The 23,927-nt window shown below is 38.5% G+C and overlaps 1 protein-coding gene across 3 annotated transcripts in view; it reads right to left on the reverse strand.

Annotated features, from left to right (window-relative positions):
- The window catches only part of UGDH (UDP-glucose 6-dehydrogenase), a 28,654-nt gene extending 6,754 nt beyond the window's left edge, over positions 1–21,900 (reverse strand). Inside the window, exons 1-7 of one of the 3 annotated variants that reach the window (XM_054582063.1) lie at positions 21,673–21,748; positions 17,626–17,702; positions 15,525–15,693; positions 5,468–5,569; positions 2,486–2,686; positions 2,176–2,373; positions 1,553–1,700 (exon numbers count right to left, since the gene is read on the reverse strand). In XM_054582063.1, the coding sequence (XP_054438038.1) occupies positions 1,553–1,700; positions 2,176–2,373; positions 2,486–2,686; positions 5,468–5,569; positions 15,525–15,686 (811 nt within the window). In that variant the 5' untranslated portion in view covers positions 15,687–15,693; positions 17,626–17,702; positions 21,673–21,748. Of the gene's footprint in view, positions 1–1,552; positions 1,701–2,175; positions 2,374–2,485; positions 2,687–5,467; positions 5,570–15,524; positions 15,694–17,625; positions 17,703–21,672 lie in introns of all 3 variants that reach the window. The other 2 variants (XM_054582060.1, XM_054582062.1) reach the window with 2 other exon arrangements.
- Between the last annotated feature and the right edge of the window lie 2,027 nt (positions 21,901–23,927).

Here is a 23,927-nt window from a genome sequence, read left to right on the forward strand (position 1 = left end):
ACAGGGCTGCAAGTTTTTATAAACCAAACAGTATATATTTTAATCTTTGTGGGCCACTAGTCTCTGGCACTGCCCTTCAACTCTGCCTCTGCAGCTCAAAAAACAATCATAGCCAACATGCAATCAAATGGCATGGCTATGCTCCAAAAAAACTTTATTTACAAAACTAAGGTGTGGGCAGGATTTGGCCGGAGGACCATATTTCACCCACTCCTGTTATAGTGCAACACAACAGGGAGGGTTGGCATGGGCTCTGGAGTCAGAAACACCTAGCTAATCACTAGTTACATGATTTCGAGCAAGTTCCGAAAATTTCCCTGAACCTCAATCATTTCTATAAGGGTTACTAATGAGATACACAAAGTGCTGGTTCAGAACTTGGTGCATAATATGCCTTCAAGTAAACAGTAGCTATTTTAATTCATGGTAGCTAGAAGAAAATACCAAAAAGATAGAAAAGGCAGGGGAAACAGTATTGGAAATGCAATAAGGTCCCAGAAATACTGGAAGGGCTAACTATGGCTCAATCTGTAAAAGGCTCTATTTACTTTTACCTCGATCTTATTAACCTAAATCCAAAAATACAGTCAGTTCTCATTTTACCTGGTACTTATATTCTACAAAACTGCCAAATTGGCAAATACTGAAGCACTGCTACTAGGTGAAATACAGGATTAGGGTCCTGTGGGTTTCTGGTCACATTTTCATCAACCAATCAATAAATAATCTTGTTTAAGGACACCTTATTTAATACATATTGTTGATTCATTAACATTGAACTCACAGACAGCAGCAGTATAACTCACGAAAGAATAAAGCTTAGCCGCATCACCTGAAAGCACACCACAGCATTCTGGCGCTTCAGAACACTAGACAGCACTTCAGCAATATACTTGGAGGCCATTTTAAACAGTGAAATCACCAACAAAAAGCACAAAAATGAAAAAATCTTGGCACTTTAATAGACCACGAAAGAGAGCGCATGTTGCAACATGAAAGCTGAAACAGGAAGGCAGGAGCACTGCCTTATTCAGCTTCAGCTGTGTATGTATGTGGTTTGGTGACTCAAATTTTCTGCTGCTCTGTTCATGTCTGCAAATGACCACGAAAATACCATGAGTATTGATTTTAGGGTTACAAATTAAACTTTAGTGAGTAAGCTAACTCACAAATAGGGAATCTGCAATTAATGAAGATCACAAAGGCCATATTTCCAAAAGTGTATTAGTAAGAAAAGCAAATGATAGCAAATTTTTTACTACTTGCTTTGGGTATTACTTGATTTATTTACTGTGTGGTCTCTCAAACTTATTCTTCCTAAATACTAATTTATTCCTCCTAAAACAATGAATTGTGCTTATCCCACTAATCAGTTGGTAATTACTAAACAATAGAAGTAACCGTTACTTCACTTAAAAAGAACCTGATTGGCTGAAGGCTACATGTATAATGGGGTAATTATTTTAAGGGCATTAAGTTAAAAAAAGACTTCCTTAAATTTAGAGACCTAGCTAAATGAACCCACTGTATGTACTGAAAATTTTCTGTTTACCAACGCTGGCTTTCAGAAACTTATTTCCAATCCTCTGGTCCATTCCAATGGCCGTTGCCACCTCTTCCACATCAGCTCCTGTTGCTTCACAGAGGGCACTTATAGAGTTAATGCTGCTGATTCTCTGGGCAAGAAAAGCATTTGCTGCCTTAAAAAATAAAATAGAAAATCTATAATAAGCTAAAATAGCAATTTTAGATATCTGGATTATATTTTATTGAGTTGGTGAAAATTACTGAGGGAGACTTAAAAGTTATTGATGGGCTCAATTTGAGGAGGCAATAGATAGGTTGGTATGGGAAAATGTTTTAATTAGAAACTAAAGATGATTATGAAAGAGGGTAAAAAAAGGGAAAGAATTACTTTAATAATTACTATTTTATTCCAGCCTCCATTTTCTTACATTTTATTAAAATTTTAGAATTTTCCAGAGTATATTATACACTAATATTTGATCCCCCTTGTGAAACTTATTTCATAACTATTTCATAATGTATAATAATATTATCTTCAAAAGCATACCTTTTGTTAATATTGAGAAGGTAACTGTGTAACTTAACTGGCTTAAGAGAAATAAATCCTTGGCTTTAAATTTAATGGAGAGTTGAATGCTATATACCAACCAGTTTGGAAAGCTCTGAAGACCAAGTATTAGTGGTGAGGATCTTTGCTTTGGGCACCCAGTGCTCATACACAGCACACAGCGCCTGCACAGCTGTCTGGCCCTCTGGTGTCTCATCCCCTCCGATCAGTACTCTGTCTGGGTTCTTCAAGTCCTTGATGGCTGTTCCTTCTGCCAAGAACTCAGGGTTGGACAGAACCTAGAACCCCAATGCAAAGAAAGTTTTAAACTAGAATTAAGTATGGACAACTTCAAGGCATCAATATTTACATAAGAAGAACTGGATTCTAATGCTTCCTTTTTTTACATACCTGTAAATTCAAGTTGGGTTTTGTGTTTGCATCAAATATTTGACGAATACTTTCTGCTGCCCTCACGGGAACTGTGCTTTTCTCAGTCACAATTTTGTAGCCATGCGAGTTTTGTACAATGCGTCTAGCACAAGCTTCAATATACTTCAGATCTGCTGCACGGCCTTTCCCCATTCCATAGGTTTTTGTTGGAGTGTTCACCTGTTAGAAGTATCCGAGATTAAGAACAGGTTATCTGTGAGATACTCAATGATTTCAAGAAAGGTCCTGGACCATCATTTAGCTAGTCAAGTGGGAAGTTAACAATCATCAGTAGAGCTGACTTTACTCCTCTATCAGTTCCTCAAAAACAATACAGTTTGTAAGTATAATCACCAGAAGGAATAGCTTGAAGCATTGGAGAATTCACTTATTAAATTTTTGTTGAGAACTACCATACATGTGTCAGACACTAGGGCAGCCAAGATCCAAGCTAAGCCCTGGAAATATAAAAATGAATGTAACACTTCTTATCCTGAAGGAGTTCACAATGTGAAATGAAATGTAAACATTCTCTCTTTCCTCTCTCCATAGGATGTATTATCATGGTCTTTTAAACTCCCTTTTTACTCTCCTTCTTTATAGACCTCCATCAATAGCTTTAAAAAATGTTTGCAGGACCGTTCACAAATACTTTCTTGGCTCCTGAAAGCTAAGAATTATCTAGCATCTTCAGGGTACAAAGTATTATGTAGACAAAGATTATCAAACAGAAAGAAAAACAAATCATGAGTCCAGAGTCTAGGCATTTAGTTTTGGCTTAGCTATATTATATTAAGTGTGGCTGTCTTTGCCTCAATGACCTCACTGGAAAATGAAGATAACACATTCTCTAAAAATCTAACCAATGAGTTTTATAACCCTCTAATAAAAATGAAAGTACTCTGAGAGGTTTAGAATTCCGTACAGGAATAATTTTTGAACCTGTAATAAGTAGCACCAATTCTCTTCTCTTGAAAAGCTTATAATCTACTGAAGGACTAAATAAAGAAATCAAGCCAAAATAAATCAAAATAAATCCATCCTTAAGATTGTCTTGAGGTGTGAAAAGCAGGAAGAAGGTTATATGCATGAAACAACTTAGGAAGAGACTTAGGTGCAACGGAGTACAGAAGGGCAATGCAGGCTGGCCAATGGAATTAGGTGGAACATGTCAGAGATGGGAGATGATCGCATGGCTTCCTCTGGTAAAGGAGCTCCAAAAATAACAATTGAAAACTGATTTATATAAAACCATTCATATCTGGAATTTCCCGAAAAATGATCTGGGGTGGGGGAAAGGGAAAGCAGTTGTAAATGAAACAGGATCAGCCATGATAATTTGACAATGGAAGAGTGAGTAAATAGGTGTTTGTCATATAACTCTCCTCATCTTTTGTATAAGTTTCATATTTTCCATAATAAAAAGTATACAACAAGCTAATAAAAAAACAAGCTGACCCAGAGAATAATGGAAACTAGAAGTGAGCTACACAGCAATAAGTACCCTAACAGGCAAATACTGTAATAGCTTGGAAAAATTCAGGGCAGCTCAGGTTAGATTGGCTGAGAGGCATATGTAAAATCAGCTGTCAGACCTCCCTACAGTGGACTCTATTAGAACAAATTATTTTAAAAAACATTTTTACAAAATATTCCCTTATTGCCATTTTAGGCTCTTGTTATCCAAACTCAGATAACCAGGAATACCTTATTCCAAGTATCCAGGTTAACTCCAGGTATCTAATTACTCCAAAATATTTTCTTTTTTTATAAAGATTTTATTTATTTATTTTTAGACAGAGGGGAAGGGAGGAGAAAGAGTGAAACATCAATGCGTGGTTGCCTCCCGTGCGTCCCCACTGGGGACCTGGACTGCAACGCAGGCATGTGCCCTGACTGGGAATCAAACCAGCGACCCTTTGGTTCGCAGGCCAGTGCTCAGTCCACTGAGCCACACCGGCCAGAGCTGTTTTCTCATTTTTCTCTGCCTCTACCCTAATCTCCTGCGAGCTTAAGTACCGGATGGGTAGATGAGTCATAGAAGCTGCACCAATTTCTCTGAAGTAATTAAAAAGGCCAAAAAAAGAGAGACTGGCTTCATTACCACTTTCTTCTGGAGTTCACATTTCTTCACAGTACTGCTTTTGTCTCACCAGTCAGAAAACAACCCTTTATTGAACAACTTACAGCCATTAACAATATGCATAGACAGTAGATGGACCTAATGATATTTCTTTCATTTATCTCACAGGACGCACCACTGGCTTTCCCTTTTATTCCTAAGGCACTAACGGTCTTAAGTCATATAACATCCTAGCTCAGTCACCAATTGGCGATAACTATACCCTTATACACAGAATATGTGAGTAGATGGTTACCAGGACAGCATGAAATAAGGCACTCTGGTTCAAATACTGGATTACCAGAGATTACTCCCAAGCGTTGGATATTTTTCATTACAAAGGTACAACAGTTTAGCCATATTATGGCTGAAGGTACCTGAGGGCTAGCCTGACAACCTAACCAACAGATGCCAAGTTCTAAACAATTAATTTAAAATGAGTTTTGGAACATAATTCATCTAGACAGGAGATGCCTGTAAATTTGCTAGCAAACTTTACCTGATTCTCTTTCCCTGACCTCTACCAGCCAGATGAAAAAAGAAATGATAAAATAAATATACTAGCACCACATGTGCTCGCACATTACCAGCACTTCCTAATTCCAGATCTCAGACCAGAACTTTCTCTGAATTTATTTGTTCAATGATCTGAAACGACGTATTTGACCAAATGACTATAGGATTTGGCGAAGTGTTGGACAAAGTCAGTGACAACCAAAATTCAAGTAGACAATGCTATCCTAAGCAATGCTATGGCTTAATACAATGGATATACTAGAATGAAACTCCTGTACAAACAAGAATATATTAAAATTCACACAGCAAAGGAAAATACTTACAGAAATAAATACAAGATCAGCTTCTTTAATGGCATCATCGATATTGGTAGAAAAAAAGAGATTTTTTCCTCGACAGGCTTCTACCACTTCTTTTAGTCCTGGCTAAAAAAGAAAAAAAGGAAAGGAGCTGTACACACTATTTACTAGTCATATGTGATAACCTAACAGTACAGAATTACATGTGTTAAAGCAGAAGTTTATACTGTAAGTTAAAGGTCTAGACTTGCTCTCAAATACCTTTGTAGAAAAATAAAAGATCATACACCAAAGGCCATAAGTGTATATTATGTAACATTACTAAATAAAGAAATTAAACTTACCACAATTAAAGCAGCAGCTAATTTTAATGCTTTGTCATTGTTTACCATGTGCCTGATTCTTTCATAAGAGTTAATAATTAACTCTGAGTATCAACACAATTATCAGAAAACTCAACATCTTCTGTGATTTCAAGCAAACATTTGATTTCACATTGTCATTATGAACACAGATTTTTTAGCCTTCAAGAATTTAGGCCAAATAACTGGTTGGGAAACAGTCAATATTTACACATACATAAACATGTATTTTTCCTAAGTTCTATCGTAAAAAACACTTTTATAAAAAACTGATTTTTTTGGCAGGGGAGAGAGAGAAAGAAACATCAATTTGTTTTTCTACTTATTTATGCATTATTCATTGGTAGATTCTTGCATGTGCCCTGACTGGGAGTGGAACCCACAACCTTGTCCTATCAGGACTACTCCCTAACCAACCTGTACCTGGACAGGGCAAGAGGCACTTCTAATGAAAACTGTTATTTCTCCCATACAATTTAACAGGAGATATACTAATGTTAAGAATATTAAGCTGTGCAACACTACCTAACCAGTAGTCCCACCCTCTCCCTGCCAAAAAATATCAGGTCTAAATCTCATCAGACCAGTCCAATCAGCAAAACGCACACTGAAAATTTCTATGGGATAAACAACTTTGTTTCTTCAACAAATAAACTAAAGAGAAAAAGAGAGAGAGAAAGAGAGATTAAAATATTCTGGTCTTAAAAGACACTTAAGCGATAAAAATCTGTTGGACATGAGTCTTACTTGGATTCTGATTTCAAATAAACAAACGGAGGAAGGACACTGATAAGAATTCTTGATATTCTTTATCAAGAATATCAGAAACTGTTTAATACTTTAGCAGTGATAATGGTGACGTGCTTAGGTTTAAAAACAATTATTTTTAGACATACATAATGAAATGTTTACAGATAAAATTATAAATAATCAGGATGGTAGCAGTGCGAGGGGGGTGACCCATGTTGATAAATTATTGAGACAGGGTGATGGGCCTATGGGGATTCATTATCCTATTCTCTGTGCTTTTATTACACTTGAAACTTTCCATAATAAAAAGAAAAAAAAAAGAAACCCTAAAGCACTCAAGCTTACTTTTCTTGGGGGAGAGGTTCAAACAATACCCACAATCCTATAGTTGTTTATGTAACTATCCATGTATATAGCAAAGTAAAATGTCACTTCAGGAGCTACAGGTTTAGAATTATATCCAGAGGCAATTCACTTTTCTTCGTGGTTCTGAAGTCTTTGAACATAAGCAATTATAGGAAGTATAAAATGTAAATTCAATTTCCATTAACTTGACTAAAATATACACTAGGACCAGCAAAATATATGAACTACTGAAACCATGAATATAATGTCAACAATCATAGTAGGTTCTACAAAATGAGACTAAAGGGTTATGGGATTTGGAGATCTTGCAGAGGAAATTTAAATTAGTCCTATATATAATCTCTTAATACTGTATTTAAATTAAAGTAACTAAAATCAGAGCAATGCAGAATTTATACTAAGCGTCAATAAGACCTCAAAATTAACAACTACATTATTCTACTAAATCTAATAGAATATTTGTAATCTCCAAAAGTGATGCAGAAGCAGTTAACAATATAGGTTCTACCTCTCATTAGACTCATTATGTAATTATCATAATTAGTATTTAGAATTTATATGGTACTTTTTATGGAAGAACTCAAGACCTGTCACAGGGTAAAATTATCTTTACACAGAAAAAGAAAAGCAAATTATCCATTTTGTTTTTAAAAACGTAGTTATTAAACTTTTTAATGAACAAAGTTAACAAAAAAAGCAATGACTATTCAATAAATATGGTAGCACACAAAATGTTTTAATTGTTAAATATTAACAGTACCTACTGTACTATCTTCTAAGTGAAAACTTTAGTATCTTATTACCACATTTCACCTATAGTCATTACTATTTCTTTCTCATGAAATAAAAAATGACTACTTTTTTATTAATACAGCTTTGACCCATAAAACATAAGCCTATAAGATTAGAAAGAACCACAGTAAACATAAACTCATGGACCTTAAGTATATTGAGGTGGTTTTCAATGTGGCCTGATAAATCTTTTTACTTATCTTCTCTATTGAGATTACAGACAGTCCCTGACTTACAATTTTTGACTTAAAAATGATACAAAAATGATATGCATTCAGTACAAACTATACTTCAAATTTTGAATTTTGATCTCTCACAAGGTAGTGATACACAGTACCATACTTTTTCATGATTCAGGCCAGCAGCAGTGATGATGAGGGATACTCTACCCTACAGTGTAATGTGTTGCCTGCATTTTTTGGATACCATGTCTATAAAACATCTGTGTCTCCTACTTCTGGTGAGAAGAGGAAGGCAATTACTCTTGAGATGAAACTCAAGATAACTGCTTAACTATAGGTTAATTTAAGCGTTCTGAACATGTTTAAAATATGCTAAGCTACAATGTTCAGTAGATTAGGTGTATTAAATGAATTTTTGACTTACAACAGTTCCAACTTACTACAATGGGTTTATCTGAGTGTAACACCATTCATAAGTCGAGGACATCTGTACTGCTCTGAACCTTTACTACTCGCAAGTCCTTGATCCAACACTACCCTTTTTATTTTCTTCAGAATATTTTACCTCTCAATTCCAGACAGTTAAGATTACCAACATGTCAATCACCTTTATTTCATTTTTCCACTAACAAAACTATATCTTTATTCATCCTTGTTTATTCATCCTCTCCAGAGTCCAAGAAGAGGCTGTCAAGGCCAATTTTCTATTAGTATCAGGTGTAGGGCATAGTACACAACCACATACTTTACAAAGTGTTCCCCTACCCCGGTATTTTCAGTATCCACCTGACACCATATATAGTTATTACAATATTATTGACTATATTCCATATGCTGTGCTTTGCATCCCTGGGACTACTTTGTAACTACCAGTATGTACCTTTTAATCCTTTCACCTTTTTCACACAGTCCCCGAAAAGTTCTGACAACCTCAGTGTGTGCCCTGTATCTATAAGTCTGTTTCTATTTTGTGGATTCATTTATTTTGTTCTTTATATTCCCCACATAAGTGAAATCATATGGTGTGTCTTCCTCTGACTGACTGATTTTACGTAGCAGAATACCCTCTAGGTCCATCCATGCTGTTGCAAATGATAAAATTGCATTCTCTTTTATGGCTGAGTAATATTACATCATATATATGTACCATAGCTTTTTTATCCACTCATCTATTGATGGGCACTTGGACTGCTTCCATATTTTGGGTATTGTAAATAACACTGCAATGAACATAGGGGGTGCATATATTCTTTTAAATTAATGTTTTTAGTTTCTTCAAGTACATACCCAGAAGAGAAATTGTTGGGTCATAAAGCTGTTCTATTTTTAATTTTCTGAGGAACTTCTATGCTCTTTTCCGAAGCGGGTGCACTAATCTGTATCATCACTAAGAGTGCACAAAGATTCCCTTTTCTCCACATCTTCACAAACACTTGTTAGTTGATTTGTTGACAATAGCCACTGTAACCACTGTGGTCAGAGAAGATGCTTGATATAATTTTAATCTTCTTAAATTTAATGAAACTTGTTTTGTGTCCTAGTATGTGGTCTATCCTAGAAAATGTTACATGTGCACTTGAAATGAATACATATCCTGCTGCTCTGGGATGAAATGATCTGAAAATATCAATTAAATCCATTGGATCTAGTATGTCATTTAAAGCTGTTTTTCCCTTGTTGATTTTCTTTCTGGATGATGTATCCACTAATGTCAATGGAGAATTAAAATCCCTATTATGGCCCTGACCAGTGTGGCTCAGTTGGTTAGGCATCATCCCACAAAGCGAAAGGTTGCCAGTTCGATTCCTGGTCAGGGCACATGCCTGGGTTGCAGCTTATTTCCCCAGTTGCGGCATGTACAACAGGCAAACAATTGATGTTTCTCTCCCTTTCTCCCACCCTTCCCTTCTCTCTAAAAATAAATAAATAAAATCTTTTTTAAAAATCCCATAATAAAAATATTATGACTGTATTACTATTGATCTCTCCTTTTATGTCCATCAAGATGTGCTTTATATAGTCAGATGCTCGGTTGGATACATACACGTTTACAAGAGTTTTTTAAATAAATTTTTTTAAAGATTTTACTTATTTATTTTTAGACAGAGGGAAAGGGAGGGAGAAAGAAAGGCAGAGAAACATCAATGTGTGGTTGCCTCTCATTCACCCCCTACTGGGGACCTGGCCTGCAACTCAGGCATTTGCCCTGACTGGGAATCAATCCTGCGACCTTTGGTTCGCTGGCTGGTACTCAATCCACTGAGCCACACCAGCCAGGGGCCATGTTTTCTTATCCATTCAGCTCCCCTACGTCTTTTGATTGGAGTATTTAATCTATTTACATTTAAAGTAGTTACTGATAGGTAAATATTTATTGCTATGTTATTCTTTATAACTGTGTTCCTCTTTTTTATTTTCTTTCTTGTTCTTAAAGAAGTCCCTTTCGCCCTGGCTGGTGTGGCTCAGGGTTTTGAGGGCCAGCCTATGAACCGAAACATCACTGGTTCAATTACCAATCAGGGCACATGCCTGGGTTGCAGGCTGGATCATCAGTTGGAGACATGCAAGAGGCAACTGATCTGTGTATCTCTTGCACACTGATGTTTCTTCTCCCTCTCCTTCTCTCTCCCTTCCCTTCTCTCTAAAAGTAAATAAATAAAATCTTTAAAAAATTTTCTTAAAAAGAAGCCCCTTTAACATTTCTTGTAATACTCATTTGGTGGTAATAAATTCTTTCAGCTTTTTCTTATCTGTGAAAGTTTCTTTCTTTCTTTTTTTTTTTTAAATGACAGTCTTGCTGGGTGCAGTAGTCTTGGTTGTAGTCCCTTGCTTTTGATCACTTTGAATACTTCATGCCAACCCCTTCTGGATTGAAATGTTTCAGTTGAGAAATCAGCTGATAGTTTTATGGGAGCTCCCTTGTAGGTAACTAGCTGCTTTTTCTCTTGCTGCTCATAAGAGGTTTTTGTCTTTAACCTTTGCCATTTTAATTATGATGTGTCTTGGTGTGGACCTCTTTGGGTTCATCCTGTTTCCCACTCTTTGCACTTCCTGGACTTGTGAGTCTTGTCCTTCACCAGGTTAGGGAAGTTTTGAGTTATTATTTCTTCATATAGATTCTCAATCCCTTGCCTTCTCTTCTTTCTGGTACCCCTATGATGTGGATGTTATTATACTTGATGTTTTCCCAGAGGCCCCTTAAATTATACCCATTTTTTAAAATTCTTTTTTCTTTTTGCTGCTCTTTGGGTTTTTACTGCTATCTTGTCTTCCAGATTGCTGATTTGATCCTCTGCCTCATCTGATCTGCTGTTGATTCCTCTAATGTATTCTTCATTTCAGTTATTATATTCTTCATTTCTGACTGGTTCTTTTTTATAATTTGTGCCTTTAAGTGCTTACTTTCTCTTTTTTTTAAGTTCTCACTGAGTTCATCCATTCTTCCCCTAAGCTCCTTGAGCATCCTTGTAACATTGTTTTGAACTCCGTATCTGGTAGATTGCTTGCCTCCATTTCACTTAGTTCTTTTTTCTGGAAATTTCTCCTGTTCTTTCATTTGGTGCATGTATCTTTGTCTCACCATTTTGGCTGACTCCCTGTATTTGTTTCTGTGTATTAGGTAGATTTTCAATGTCTCCCAGTCTAGGCATGGTGGCTTATGTAATAGGTGTTCTATGGGGCTCAGTGGTACAGTCTCCCTGATGACCTGAACTAGGTGCTCCAAGAATGTCTCTTTTGTAGGCTATGTGAGCCTTCCTATTGTAGTTGAGTCCTGATCGTTGTTTTTCCATCTGTGGGTTGGGTTGGTCCTCAAGCTGACTGGCTATGAGGACTGACCCTGATCGCCGTGTGCAAACTGCTGTCCAGAGGAATGACCACGAAGGAGAATTGGCCCCAACAGTACCTGGTGCCTGCTGAGATCTCCCTTTGACTGTGCTGTAGAGCTAACTGGGCTCTGATGTGGCCTGATACCCACCACCTGGTGTGTAGGTTCTGGGGCCTCTTGAGAGGGGCTCCAGTACAGGTCAACATCAGACACTCCCTGTAACTGGCCCTGGGCTACTTGTTTGGAGCTACAAAGCAACCTAAACTGCCTTTACTGGGCCTTGGTGTGCACGGGAGAGGCCACGCCGAGTACCAAGGCCAGCTTTCACAAGCACTGAGCCTGGGGGCAGGTCAGCATAGGCCAAGGCACCCCAAGTTCTGCCTCTGCTGCTGGCTGTTAGGATCAGTCACTGAAAGAGCCTCTGGGAGTATGCAAGTTGCATGAGGTAGGTTCTCAGTGAGTCACCAGGTTGTGGTGAGTAGTGTTTACAAGGCTGACACAGATTCAAACCTGGCACCATGCTGGGTCTGAGGCACTCAGCAAAAGTCTCTGTATTCACTTGGGCCAGCCACCACCCACTTGGGGCCTGCAGACCTTTGTGGTGGGGCAGGATCTCTGGGAGTCATCAGGGTGAGGCCAGCAGAATTCATCAGGCTAAAACAGACCAAGATTTGGCTGTATGGAAGGAGGGCTCTACACAGGAACAGTGGTGCAGATCGGGCACGCGAAGGGAAAAATGGCCCTTGCCATAGAGTCACACAACTCAGTCTCTGCCACCCCTCAAGTCGACCCTGACCTCAAGAGCCTCCCCAAGGAAGTCTGCTCTGCAGGCCCAGGCTGGCTAGAGACAGCCAACTCTTCCACAAGGCCCTGAACTCAACACGGGAGGGCAACAGGGAGTCAGGAGGGTGGGCTAATGCATTCCCCCAAGCTGATGCTATATTAAGTGGAATGCTTAACCCAGGGAAGATGGCATCTGTGGGCAATGTGAGAAAAGGACTCAGAATAGGGACCATGATGGCTGTCCCTTTAGCCCTCTCCCTGAAAGTACACAACCCAGTTTCTCCCTGTAAGACTCCAGTCTACTCCAAGCCGCCTTCCCTCCACCAGAGCCCAGGATGAGTGGCTAGTACCAAGATTGTGTGTGCTGAGCCTTTAAGAGGGCACCTCGGTTACTCCCGTCTCTCTGGCTGATGGAATTTCCACCGATATTCACAGCCAGATGTTATTTAGGCTCTTCTTCTTGGCTCTGGTGCTCTGGGCTGGAGAGCCCAGAGTGGGGTTCAGATCCCTTGCTCCTCTGGAGGGAACTTTTCAGGTGAGCTATCCCTCCAGATTCTCAACTGTTGCTTATAGGTCCAGGGCCAGCCCTTTTCATATCACTGCCCTTCTCACCAGTTTCCATGTGGCTTCTTTTGTAAATAATTTGTCATAAGACTTATGTTCAGCTGGTTTTCAGTTTGTTCTTCAGGTTGATTGTGGTATAATTTAGTTGTAATCCCACTCTGGACCTGGAAGGTGTGTGCAGCTTCCACCTACTCCACCACCATCCTGGATCTGCTACAACACACTATTTAAAATTTAAAGCACTGAAGTCTCAGGAAGAATAATTCAGATTTCAAATAATGGAAATACCAATAATAAGAATCTGACCAATTAAGAACCTGGCCAGAGAATATGTCTGGGTAACTAATTTTTTCTTTTTTCCAATAAAGAAGTCTAGTTCTGATATATTACAGATAATTTATACTTTTTTTTCTAGTTCAAGATACCCTTTGTTTTTTTGTTTTTAAGTAAAGTTTTAATTGAAATAAAATAAAAAATAACCCTGGCTGGTGTGACTCAGTGGATTGAGTGCCAACCTGGGAACCAAAGGGATCACTGGTTCAATTCCCAGTCAGGGCACATGCCTGGGTTGCTGGCCAGGTCCCCAGCAGGGGGCATGCAAGAGGAAACCATAGATTAATGTTTCTCCCCCTTCCCCTAAAAATAAACTAATAAAATCTTTTTAAAAATACAGAAAAGTACATAAACATTTGTATAAAAGATGTATAGTTTAATTTTCACAAGTGAACACACCTATGTAACCACTATCCATATGAAGAGTTAGAACAGTAAATCAAAGCCTGCAGTGTGTCCTCGTCTAGTCACTACCTCAACTTATCATCATGCTGAAGTAGATTAGTTTGTCAATTTTTGTAATTTACACAAATGGAATTATACAGTATATATTATTTTGTGTCTGATAACACATTAGTTTTGTGAAAATTTAACCATATTCCTGCATGCTGGAGTAGTTTCATTCATTTTCAGTGCACTGTAGTATTTTATTGCAGGATTTAAACTATAATTTATGTATCCCATCCTTCTAATAACAAACATTTAGGTTGTTTTCCATTTGGGACTATTACTAATAGCACTGTTAATATCTGTCTTTGGTGTGCATATGTATGCATTTCTGTTGGATATACACTTAGCAGTGGAATTGCCAGGTTATGAACTATATGTATTTTCAGCTTTACTAGACATTGCCGAACAGTATATAAAATTCCAGTTTCTCTAAATCTATGTCAACACTTGGTATTATCAGTAATAATAATTTTAGCCATTCTGATGGGTGCCCTTTGTTTTTAAAGACTAAAGTACACTGCTGGCAGAATTAGTTACTAAATGATTGAATATAAATATAGCTCACAAGGTTTCAGATGACTGTAGCCCTTTTATGGATATCAGAATTATAAAACTCTTTATCAAGTCATCATTCCAAAATGTTTTTAAAAATATCCCCAAACCAAATATAGTTGTAATGTTATACTTATAGTAGGGAAAGAAAGCTCTAATATTGAGGTATTTAAAGGACTACTATGGGGAGGTCATCTGGTAGAAGAAAGGATAAACCACAAACAGAAGCTATCACATACAGAGGGTTTGGTGTTTTTCTTTAAATCTTATGCCTGGTTCAAATATGAGTTGCTACTAATCTATGGGTGCTTTTCATGGAATTCTGTTTTATATGCCTATAAATAGCAGATAGAACTGAGTTGAGCTTTCCCCTTCCAAAGGCCAAACGTGCCTAAAGACTATGGTTAATAACAGTCTTATAAATAACAAAGTTTTTCAGAGGAGTTGGGGGGAGGGTGGCAGAGAATATATATATGAATGATAGAAAGTGCTACCATAAAAATTTTAAATGCTTCCCTATTGGCCTTCAAAAGCATATCATAAACTCATTTTACAGTGAAATAATAAAAAATGGGACTAAGCTTAATAAAATAGTTTAAAGCACATTTTCTTAACTATAAATTCCCTACCCTAAATTCACAGAAATTTTGAAACTCTAATTAACCAAATTTGTGTTACTAAACACTAAATATTAAGGTAACCATTTATCTATCCAATATTTACCTGATATAAGTACAATAATTCAAAAAATATAACAGACATATGTATTAATATTATAAACAGCTAGTTTTATTTTATTTTTACGGAATGCCACTTTTTAATTTTCTTATAGTATGGTAACCATACTAACAGACAAAATTCAAAGAGAGAGAAAAAATTACCTATAATCTCCTTGTACTAATACAATCATTAATAATATTCTAATATACTTCTTTCCAGTCATTTTCCATGGTCATGCTTGACATAACTGTAATCATGATGTCCATACTATATATCTAAATTTTTTCATATAATTTCTTATCAGTTCCAGTCATACATTTTTATATCAATAGTAAATTATTTCACAAAAAGAGTAAGAAAACAAAGAGCTTAAGAACAAAGAGTTGTTTTAAATGGTTTACCTCATAAATAGGAAGTGTAGGAGAGTTCCATGCATTGATTCTTGATTCATTGACATCAACAACCGTTACCTTGATTTCAGGGCACATCTGAGCTATGACACTACATGTGGGTCCTCCAACATAACCCGCACCGATGCAACAGATCTTCTTAACTTCAAACATGATTGTACTAGAAGGGAAAGAGTAAGACTGTTGTACTGACAACAGAAAATTTAAAATCACATTGCACATTAATCACACTTTTTAATAACTGTCAAGGTGGCATATTTGGAAAGATTTCCTACATTCACATTCATTAAGAATTATGAAAATAGTGATAAAAAAATAACATTCCAGTTGGATGGCCAAACCTATTCTTGGATGCACTAGTATGAAACATATGGAAAAAATTACAATAACTGATATTACTGGAGGAGAGCCACAAGGAGTATAATAACCTAATATTTAGAAAGTCAAGAAGAAAAATAAAACCTTCCTTAGGGCTTTAATAAGCTAGGACAACTTTGATTGGAGAGGGAAAGTTCAAGGGTAAAATACCAGTGCAATTCTTGATACAATTAATGCTGGTATACAAAGGTCCGCCTTGGGATAGGTTCAGACTAACAAAGCAGATACTAAGATTAGTTCTAAAGTCCAGAATTGGCCTCTGAGATTACATTCCCTGCCCAATTTGGCTTCAGCAGTTTACTTTTAGGTAGTTGACGATGTTCTTAAACTCAACTTCAAATTTAATCTGACACCATAAGATGGTTAAAGGAAAGTAATTTCTGTAGTTACCAAACTTGTTGCACAGATTTTGATAGGTTTTCAAAAACTATTAGGTAAACTGATTTACACCAATCAAAATTACAAAGGACTGATTTATACATAAAAATGACAATTTATTCATTATAATGAGGATGAAAACTGTTAAAGTGATCAAATTCTTAGAATTTTAGCCCTTGCCAAGACCTCAGACATCATATAATTCATGGATTCCAAAGAAAAGGAAAATAGTATCAGAGAGTTTAAGAATTTGTTAGCATATTCCTGCATGAATCAGAGAAAGCTAATCTGGAAGGCTGATCTAATTATAATGCCTGGCAAGTATATCCCTATTATGAAAAAAGATGTACAAAGCATGTAATTAATATGATCCAATTCCCTTTGATCTGAATCTATATTAATCAATGTTCTAACCTTCACTGGTTCTCTGGGTGGATTTCCCTACTGAAAAAGAATGAGGCTCACCAACCCATATAAGTATTCTGACCTGTATTATTAACAATTAACCTGGCTTATAAATTGGTCTTCAGTGGTCATAATTAGCAGATATCAACTCATAAAGTGTCATCGCTAATGATTTTTTTGAACTATAAAAAGAAACATAATTTTAGTAAAACAGTAAGTATGAGTAGAAAGCAATATTGTTAGTGATACACATAAAAGTGAATTTTTTAATTTATTTTTTGTTTTGAATAGGTAATACATTCATATGGTTCAAAAATCAAATCTATATAACAAGTTATATACTCTAAGCCTCACATCTACCCCATCTCTATCCGCTTTCCTTCCACAAGCAACTCCTTCATTAGTTTCTTTTGTATCCTTCCTGTGTCTTTAATACAATACAAATAAATATGTACATATATTCTAATAATCCTTTCTTCCTACTCAAAAGACAGAATACCATACACACTATTAACATTTGTTTATTTCACTTAATACATTGGGAAGGCCTACCCATTTCCTCTCCTCTCTCTTGCTTTTTTCCAAGTTATACTGTATACTGTGGATGTACTTCCAGAAAAACCATGCTAAATCTGGTAGATTCTCCCCTTAAAAATCTAATGAAGTGGGTGAACAGTTCCCTAGTATCACTGTAAAGCCATAAAAATATGATATTCCTATTAGACATTTAGGATTGCAAGATTCACCTCAGCAAAAATACAAAATTCACTTTTTGCAGAAATCCTTCACATCTTCACTCTTCTACTTTCGACATTCTGCCCCTCACCACTTTCTAGGCCTCAAGTGTCCTATATTCACCAGGAAAAAGGAAAACTGCATTGGGATTACTAAATGCCTAAAGCTCACAGGAAATGTTCTGAAAACTGCCCACCTGCGGGAAGAACTTCTGAGCCTAGAGCAGGTTTACCAAAGATATGTCTCCAGCACTCACTGCTGCTGTTTCCACCTCTGCAACAGAAAAGATGTGGCATCTGGTTTCAAAAAAATTGCTTCAACTTGCTTCAGGCCTATTCCCATATTTACCTTCATGAATAGTTAATATTCCCAATTTAAGGGTCCTGACATTAAAGTAGTTAACAATTCAGGGAATGATATAATTGAAAGACAAAAAAATGGGTATTAAGAGCAGCAGCAATAATTGTCTCCTAGGGTGGAAATCAATTGAAAGTGGGTCCTGAATGCCCCTTCCAGGAAAGCATAACCATAACAATCCATGAGGCTATAAATTTAGTAACTTAAGGTAACGTAGCTGAAAGTAACATAAAAATCAATGGCATTAATGTAGCTAAAATCTAATAATTCCACTAAAAAAAGGGGAAGCGGTGCTAGCAAAGGGAATGATCAGCCTGGAAAGAGGGAGTGAAGAACAAGAATGACAGTGTTTATTTCAGCACTGTCTAAAGAAGAGTGGCAGAGAATCTGAAAGTCAGAAGTATCCTGGTTTCAGGGATGTAGGGCAAGAATGGGCTTTCCCAATGCTTGGACGGCACGTTCCTCAAACATTCTTTGTTCTGATTCCATGGCGCCTTATGAATTCAGATTTCCAGGAACCATTGTACTAGAAAGGGATGCCTGAATTTGAGACAGGAGTATCCGAGTATCCAGATACTGGAAAATGTCTCTACTGTAATAGCTAAGTTCCACTCTAGTGTACTCATCAGTCTCTTATCAGCTTACTCATCAGCTTAACATCTAAAGCTTCATTAACTCTGGGCTAATAGGCGGCGGGGGGTGGGAGGGGTACTACCTTCAAGATACGTAAGGCTGAAGATCAAGTCCTAAACTATAATGAACCTGAAGAACTACTTCACTGTAATACTCTTACTGGACAGCTGGCCAACCTCTTTCTCTTAATTAAAGCTAATATAGAATACCTAAAAAGTGGAATCTTAAAGTATTTTTGGACCAGAGGATTTGGGGAGGTTACCACATAGCTAAGAGGTTAATAAGGCAGTCTGTGCCCTCTATCTCAAACAAAACAGCAGATTCTGCCAACATTCTTATAATAACCATGGATAAAGCTCTTCCCAGAAGCAAACTGTGAACTCTGAAAATGGTCCACTATTTACTTGACCCAGAAAAGACCACAAAACTATGCAGATCAAGAAGTTCAAATCTTCATGTTCACTTTAAGAAAACTTGTGAAACTGCCCAGGCCATCAAGGGTATGCATGTCAGAAAAGCCACCACATGTCTGAAAGGTATCACTTATATAGAAGCAATGTGTGCCATTCCATCATTACAATGGTGGAGTTGGTAGGTGTGCCCAGGTCACACAGTGGGGCTGCATACAGGGTCAACACCCCTAAAAAGAGTGATGAATTTTTGCTGCACATGCTTAAAAATGCAGAGAGTAATGCTGAACTGAAGGGTTGAGATGTTGATTTTCTGGTCACTGAGTACATTCAGGTGAACAAAGCTCCCAAGATGTGGCACAGAACTTATAGAGCTCATGGGTGGATTAACCTGTACACAAGCTCTCCCTGACACATGGAGATGATCCTCACTGAAAAAGAGCAGATTGTTCCTAAAGCAGAAGAGGAGGCTGCAGAGAAGGAAAAGATATCCCTGTAGAAACTGAAGAAACAAAACTTATGGCAAGGGAGTAAATTCAGCATAAAATAAATGCTAATAAAAGTAAAAAAAAAAAAAATTAAATTGATTGAATTTGTACATGAGGCAACTTGGGTTCAAGAAGTTCATAGTTTAATAAGGTGCTCCCAGGCTAACAGTTCTTACCTGCTTCTGTTCACCTCAACACCTAGAACACTAGGCTCTCAATATATATTAACTGAGTGAATGAGAAACTTTCCATAAGAGTCTTTTTAAAATGAAGACTATTATTTGAATCTTTAGCTCAGATGGCTGATCATAGTATTTGTGCACAGATTGTCCAGAATCCTATCACCCTCTTTTTTTTTAGGTAAAACTTCGGCACGTCTTCCCAGTTATTTCTTACCAATCCTGATAGCCAGGCTGTACTCAGCTTGCCCCACATACAACAGCTGGGCAAATTTTTTATAGTTGGTGTACCTGTATTATAGAACTACATACAGGGTCCGACAGAAGTAATGCCTGCTTGAGTGTGGTTGGCAGGATAATAATTTATAGTTTAATTTGAACATTTCACCTAAAATGTCATATGGTGTGCTTGAGCATGACAGTGTTATGTTACGGAATTGCATGCTTATGATTTTGTAATAGAAGATTTCGTAATAAAAAGGGGTGTTACTTGTGCCAGACCCTGTATGTTTCTGGAATCCCTGTGTTGCTGTTTCACAAGTATAGCTTGTGGATGACAATGGGAAAATTACGGAAGAAGCTAAATGTACAATCTGTGCAAATCCAAATAAATTATCACTTGAAAGTTTCAATAAAATCTTCAATAAGCTTTAATATGTAGCTTGATACAGTGTTAGTGATATACTTTCCCTGACACAGATGTCTTCTGATTCCATTTTCTATTTCTACTTTTATGTACCTTCTGACCCTCTCTACTGTGCTGTTAGGGAAATGGGGCTATTTGTTCTCTAAGTCAGTTTGAAATGAGTTTTTGCCTCTGTGTTTTAGGAAAGTCACAACAAACCAGGTCATTCCAAAACTACTCTTCATTTAAAGTCTTATAAATTGAGATCAAGTTTCCACCTAGAATATGGGGGTAACTACAATCTAAACTAAATACAATTCCTCCACCCCACCCCTCTTTAGTATACTCTGCATCATTACCCAGTAACCAAAGCAAAGGATTAACTATAGCTGGATATATCAATTTCACAAGTCATCTTAGTCATTTTCAAAAATTTAATACTAAAAGATGCCTGACCAGGAAAGATACCTAACCAGTGAGAGTGTTAACGTTGTATCTAAAGGTTATCATATTAATCTGTGGAAACAGCAAGAGGAAAGATGGAATATGCTTCTTAGTTACAGATTTTATGTTAGAGGAAGAAGTGCAGCAACAGCAGAAGCAATGCGATCCTTTCAAGCAGGGTTGTCTACCACTTACCTTGAACTAGATGCTGGGTGCTAACAAGCACATCTCAGAGCAGACAGGAATCTCTTTCATTTCCAGAACCTCCTTGATGAAACAGACCAGACTACTGTTCTCTATTTCTTAGGGGATTTGAAGAAACTCAAAGACGCACTGTGTCTTTGAGGGCAGTCAATGGACAGCCATTCCTCTGTATATCCGTAAACGGCTCCCTACCAGTGAATCCCTCTTTTCTACATGCCAGGATTCTCAATCCTACTCAGTTATCTTCCTATGTAAGCGGGTATCGTGTATCAAGATCTCACACATACATGATCTCCTCAAAACACCCAAGAAAGGCCTTCCCTGACGTGAAATAAAGCAAGAATATGGTGTGGTGGGCAACAAGGCATTCCAGGACAGCCCATACAGAAGTTACGACAGAATATCTTAGGATTTCGCCCTCAAATCAAAAGGGCGTTCTAGCTTCGCTTTCTCGTTAGTTTCTTAAGAGGGGCGGCCAATGAAGCGAGGAAAGCAGCCGCCCCCAGGTGAGCAAACTACACAAACAAAAGACTATGCCTCTGAGACCAAAATGGGATCCCCAGCCGGAGGACCGCTTCCTTCGGTGGCTTTCTCGAGACGCCGCGCAAATCTCCTGTATTTCAAGTCGGAAAGTAAGGAAAAGCAGAAAGAGATGCGGCTGGAAGACTGGCGAGTCTGGAATAAGAGCACCCAAGCTATACCATCGCCAGGGCAGCAGATCCAAACGACGATTCCCGCCCAGAGCCTGAAAGAGCAGACGGGGGTCGTGAGACGGGAAGCCGGGGACGGAGCGCAGGGAGCGACCTAGAGCAGCGCGGGCACCCCGGCTCCGCTGCCTCCACACGCCGCCGGGAGTCGGAGCATCCCGAACGGTGGCGGGGCCAGCCCGGGAAAGGCGCTTACCCACTTCGTAGCTTCCGCTCCTATCCCGACGGCTCCAACAACTCCTCCCTCCGGGGTGCAATGCCGCAGCTCCGCCAGATCGCCTCTCACCGCACCCAGAGTCGTGGGCCCGTATTTAAGGCCTTCTGCTGGAGGAGGAGGAGGCTTCATTCCCCCTTAGCCAGGCCCTGCCAGACCGTCCGCCGCAACCCTGCTCCTCCTCCCGCCACACGAGACCAGGCCCCTACTTCCTGCAGCTGAGAGGCGGGGGCGGGGCGGAAGGACAGGCCTCGCCCCTGGGCGAGCCAGGACGTATCCACTTTGGCCAGATCAGTGGCCCCGCCCCTGTCGGGAGAGACGCAGGGGGAGCTGCGTGCGCAACTGATCCGCTTCAGCTGTGAGGCTGACGCCCGGACGCAAGACCACCGCGGCCGGCAGAGGCGTTGGACTTTGGTTTAGCCCCACTTCCTTCCCTGTGCCCGGTTCCTGGCTAAGGGACCGCTCTGAGGTGCTACCGCATGCGCACCAGATCAGCTATACTCAGGGGCTGCGGAAGGTCCCGGCCCCCCTTCGGATCTCCCTAGCAGCCTGGATGACTGGCCTTGTCTTTTCCCGCTAGACTCTGAGGGTCCGACTGGGCAGGCAGCTTACTTCCCTCCCACACCCTTCAGGCCCCTGGGTCCGCCACACCCTCTGGGCTTGAGGCCTAAGATTTAGTCAGACCCCGCCCGACCCGCCGCTTCTGGGAAGGAGGTGCCTTACGTCTGGAGGATGCTGAGTCCAGACATGAGTGGACCATTTAGTCCCCCGCCCTGATCCCTGGGCGAAGAAGCGGGACTCCCTGGGCGAAGAAGCGGGACACCCACGCCCTTCTGAGATATTCCCCAGAGATGATACTCCTGCCAAATTCAGGATCTGGGATGTCTGTGCATGATATGCAGTAGAGTATCCTACACTTAAGTGCCGTGTACCAGGGACGGTGTGGAGGCTGACCACTTTTAATGTGGAGAGCAGATCTGTTTCTCTTTTCCCACCCCAAGGTCGTTGAAACCACAAATAAAAGCAGTCATGACTTTTGGTTTCCCTCATTAAATTAAGAATTGCATCAGATAACATAATCTGTACTTAAAGTCAAAACATTTTTAAGTACGTCATGGGGGAAGTGATGAGTTTATAAAGACATGTTAAAACCACATAGATTGATGGTTTTCTTCATAGGATCATGGTAACTTTTAAAAAGCTGTTAAACGTTGATTAAATACAATAATTTGCTGTGAATTATAGGAAGTGTGATAATATACGTAGACGTTGTACGTTCTATGCAGTTAAATTCACTCATCAAATATTTAGTGTTAGACATTATCGTGGAGACCACCGATGCAAAATGAATCAAGATCCAATACCTTCGCTCAAACTCACAGGCTAGCAGGAGAAATGAACACATAAATAATTGCAATGCATGTGACTAATGCTGTAACAGAGGTATCATTTTGAACTTGGCATATACACAGATTTCATTTCCCTATTACAGTTGGGCTTCTAATAAAAACCACCTATTATTATCCCCCTATTTTGAATGTAACATTTTTCACCTAAAATTCACTTCACATTCTATTTTGATAATTTTAATCTTCACAACAGTAAGATCTCAGAAGTCACGTCGGAATGTCAGTATCAGCTAGAATGGACCTTTAGATCTAGGACAGCCATTCTCAAAATGTGCTATCTTGGGAGACCCTTTTGAGGGATCCGGGAGGTCAAAACATTTTCACGATAAAATTAATGTTACTAGTTTCATTCCCTCTCATTTTGTCACAAACATACAGTGGAATTTTCCATAGGCTTGTTGACATTGTAACAGATTGTAACATTTTATATTTACAAAAATGTCAAGCAATACCAATATTATAAATTTGGCTTTAATTTTCCATTAAAATGTGTCATTTGTGTTAACATGTAATAGATCGATTTAGTCACTTTTAAGGAATTAATGTATTTTTCATAATTTACTAGTTTTAATTTCTAATAGATATAAATCAACAGGAAAAAAACTTCTGGCGTTTTAAAATTTTAGATGTGTAAAGGAGTCCTGTGAATAAACAATTTGAGAACTTCTTGATGTTTCTCTGGTGTGTCAGACTGTGAGGAAAGAAAATTAAGTGGGAGGTTAAAATAGGCAGGGGTCTGCATCTCTTACATCTCTCCCTTCTCCAAATCAGAGCAGTTCTACTGTCATCTGCTTTATATATCAATTTTTATGTAGGATTTCAATTTAT

The sequence above is a fragment of the Pteronotus mesoamericanus genome, unplaced genomic scaffold (genome assembly GCF_021234165.1).
Source record: "Pteronotus mesoamericanus isolate MK-2021 breed Mesoamerican mustached bat unplaced genomic scaffold, CSHL_Meso_final contig_68, whole genome shotgun sequence".
In the NCBI taxonomy this organism is placed as follows: Eukaryota; Metazoa; Chordata; class Mammalia; order Chiroptera; family Mormoopidae; genus Pteronotus; species Pteronotus mesoamericanus.